The sequence below is a fragment of the Patagioenas fasciata genome, assembly GCF_037038585.1.
Source record: "Patagioenas fasciata isolate bPatFas1 chromosome 6 unlocalized genomic scaffold, bPatFas1.hap1 SUPER_6_unloc_1, whole genome shotgun sequence".
Taxonomy (NCBI): domain Eukaryota; kingdom Metazoa; phylum Chordata; class Aves; order Columbiformes; family Columbidae; genus Patagioenas; species Patagioenas fasciata.
Window position 1 is genome coordinate 92,501 of NW_027288503.1, and position 2,500 is coordinate 95,000.

General features: G+C 70.0%; 1 protein-coding gene across 1 annotated transcript in view; it reads left to right on the forward strand.

The window, feature by feature from the left end:
• Positions 1–2,500, forward strand: part of LOC139826590 (uncharacterized) — a 6,348-nt gene that overhangs the window by 303 nt on the left and 3,545 nt on the right. Inside the window, exons 2-5 of the mRNA XM_071802902.1 lie at positions 1–48; positions 162–338; positions 1,111–1,878; positions 1,990–2,375. The exon at positions 1–48 is cut by the window's left edge and continues 160 nt beyond it. Coding sequence (XP_071659003.1) covers positions 1–48; positions 162–338; positions 1,111–1,878; positions 1,990–2,375 — 1,379 coding nt within the window. The remainder of the gene's footprint in view (positions 49–161; positions 339–1,110; positions 1,879–1,989; positions 2,376–2,500) is intronic.

The window sequence follows — 2,500 nt, forward strand, 5'->3', positions numbered from 1 at the left end:
AGGACTCGCTCAGTCCCTTCACCGGGGTGGCGCGCTCGAGCGAGACGAGTTTTACCTCGACGTAACGGGAGGTAGCGACAAAACAGCGACCGCTCAGGAGGCTCCGGAGGGGGGGGGGGGGGGGGGCGCAGGCGAGCCCGTCTACCTCAACCGCTCTGCAGCAGCCGAAAACCGACTGAGTCCTCGCGGGTCGCCGGTAGACCTCGGATCCGAGCGGGGCGGCGCAGGCGGCGCCGTCTACCGAGCCGCTGCGGACACGGAAACTGGGCCGGCCCGGGAATTTGGAGTGGACCGGACCGGATCGCACTGCATCGGACCGGACGGGAAAGGACCGGACCGCACCGGACCGGACCGGACCGGTGGGAAAGGACTGAACTGAACTGGACCGGACCGGACCGGACCGGACCGGACCGGCGGGAAAGGACTGAACTGGACCGGACCGGACCGGACCGGACCGGACCGGTGGGAAAGGACTGAACTGAACTGGACCGGACCGGACCGGACCGGCGGGAAAGGACTGAACTGAACTGGACCGGACCGGACCGGACCGGCGGGAAAGGACTGAACTGAACCGGACCGGACCGCACCGGACCGGACGGGCGGGAAAGGACTGAACTGAACCGGACCGGACCGCACCGGACCGGACGGGCGGGAAAGGCCTGAACTGAACTGAACTGGACCGGACCGGACCGGACCGGTGGGAAAGGACTGAACTGAACTGGACCGGACCGGACCGGACGGGCGGGAAAGGACTGAACTGAACCGAACCGGACCGCACCGGACCGGACCGGACCGGACCGGACCGGCGGGGCTCGGACGGACCCGGCGTCCGGCCGCGCTCGCGAGAGGGTCGACCTGCCGGGGCAGGAGGGCTGAGCGTCCTGCTGCTTTTTACGCGGCCCCCCGGCAAGTTCTCGAGGTTGAAGGGCGTGCGATACGCTGGTCGCCCCGTCCCTCTTGTCCCGACCCTAGGGTTCGGCGCCGACGTGGTGTTTTTCCTCTCCGCTGCTGAGGAGCAACGACAGAACCCGAGGGAGGGAGGGAGGGAAAGGCGGGAACAAGGAGCCGGGGGACGTTGAGGTCGGACGGTCGGAAATCACACACACACAGGAAAAAAAAAAAAAAAAAAAAAAAAAAAAGCAAAAACAAGGCTCTTCGCCCCGAGGGCGGCAGAGCACCGCCACGGGCCCCGGCGGAGAGGCGGTCACGGCCCCGAGCCCGTCCTGCTCTTCGAGAAGCGGCTGGATGACGGAGGCTGGGAACGGCGGGGCGGTTGGTCCTACGCAGGGACAGGATCTGGACGCGACCGAGCGAGCCTCTCGCGGGTGGCTGCGGGACAGTGTACGCGACTCTACGAGTCGAGCTTTTCGACCCTCGCGATCCGTGCACACGCTCGGCGAGTCCGTGTCTGGAGTTTCGGGGCTCGCGAGTGGCGTGGGGATGCGGGTTTCGTGGCGGTGTTTTATTTTTTTTTTGGTGGGGGTTTATTTCGGCAGGGGCGGCGGGGTCGTGGTGGTGTCGTCGTGCCCCCCACCCGCACCTGCCGCCGCCGCCGCCGTATAATTTCACTTCGTCTTCCGGCTCAGACTGCACGGCGAGCACAAACACCCCCCCTCCCCGCCCCCACCCCAAAGCGCGGTCTCTCCCGCCCTCGCCTTGCCCCCCGCCCCCTCCGGCCCACCCGCGGGAAGGGCCGGAGGGGGTCGGCAACTGCGCGCGCCGCGCATGCGCGCTCTCCCCGCCGCCCGGCAACCGGCCCCCTGCCCCCCGCCAGGTGCCCAACGGTCAGTCGCTCGGAGTCAAGCCCGCCGGGCGGGCGGTCGCGGGGAGGCCAGCGCAGGAGCGTCTTGCCGATCGGCCGAGGAACCCCGCGCGCGGGTAGGCAGGGAGGCAGGCGGGCCGGGACGGGGGGACGGGGACGGGGACGCGGTGTCTCTATGCCTCCCCGGGGGGAGGCAAAGCCGCTGGCGGGGTCGGTTTCTTCTTCAGCCCGCGGCCGGGGCGGGCAGCGGGCCGAGGGACCGAGCGAGCGAGCCACCGAGGAAGAAGCGCGGGAGGCGGCAGCACGGGCAGGTGAGGGGGTTAGGCCTCCGACAGCGGGGCTGAGAAACCGCGGGACGCCCGCGTGCCCCCCCCCCCCGCCCTCCGTCCACCCCCCCGCGCCGTCCACCCCCGTCCACCCCGGGCACGGAGCCGGCAGGGACGCCCCGGCTTCCCGGGGGGGAGGCGAACTCGCTGGCGAAAGGCCGGGGCGGGGGGTGGGGAGGAACTCTGGGCGCGGATGGGCGGCCGGGCTCGCTGCGGCGGACTGGGGCGGGCAGGCGGTGGTTGGGGCCGGGGAAGGCCGCCGCCTGTGCTCGGTCCGTAGCCCACCGGCAACGGGGGGGGGGGGGGAGTTAAAAAAAAAGGGGGGGCGGGGGGGGTGTGTGTGAAGTCGGTGACAGAAACCGAAAGCGTAAATTCAAAAAAAAAAGGCGGCTGGAGAAAAGGCGTACGTACG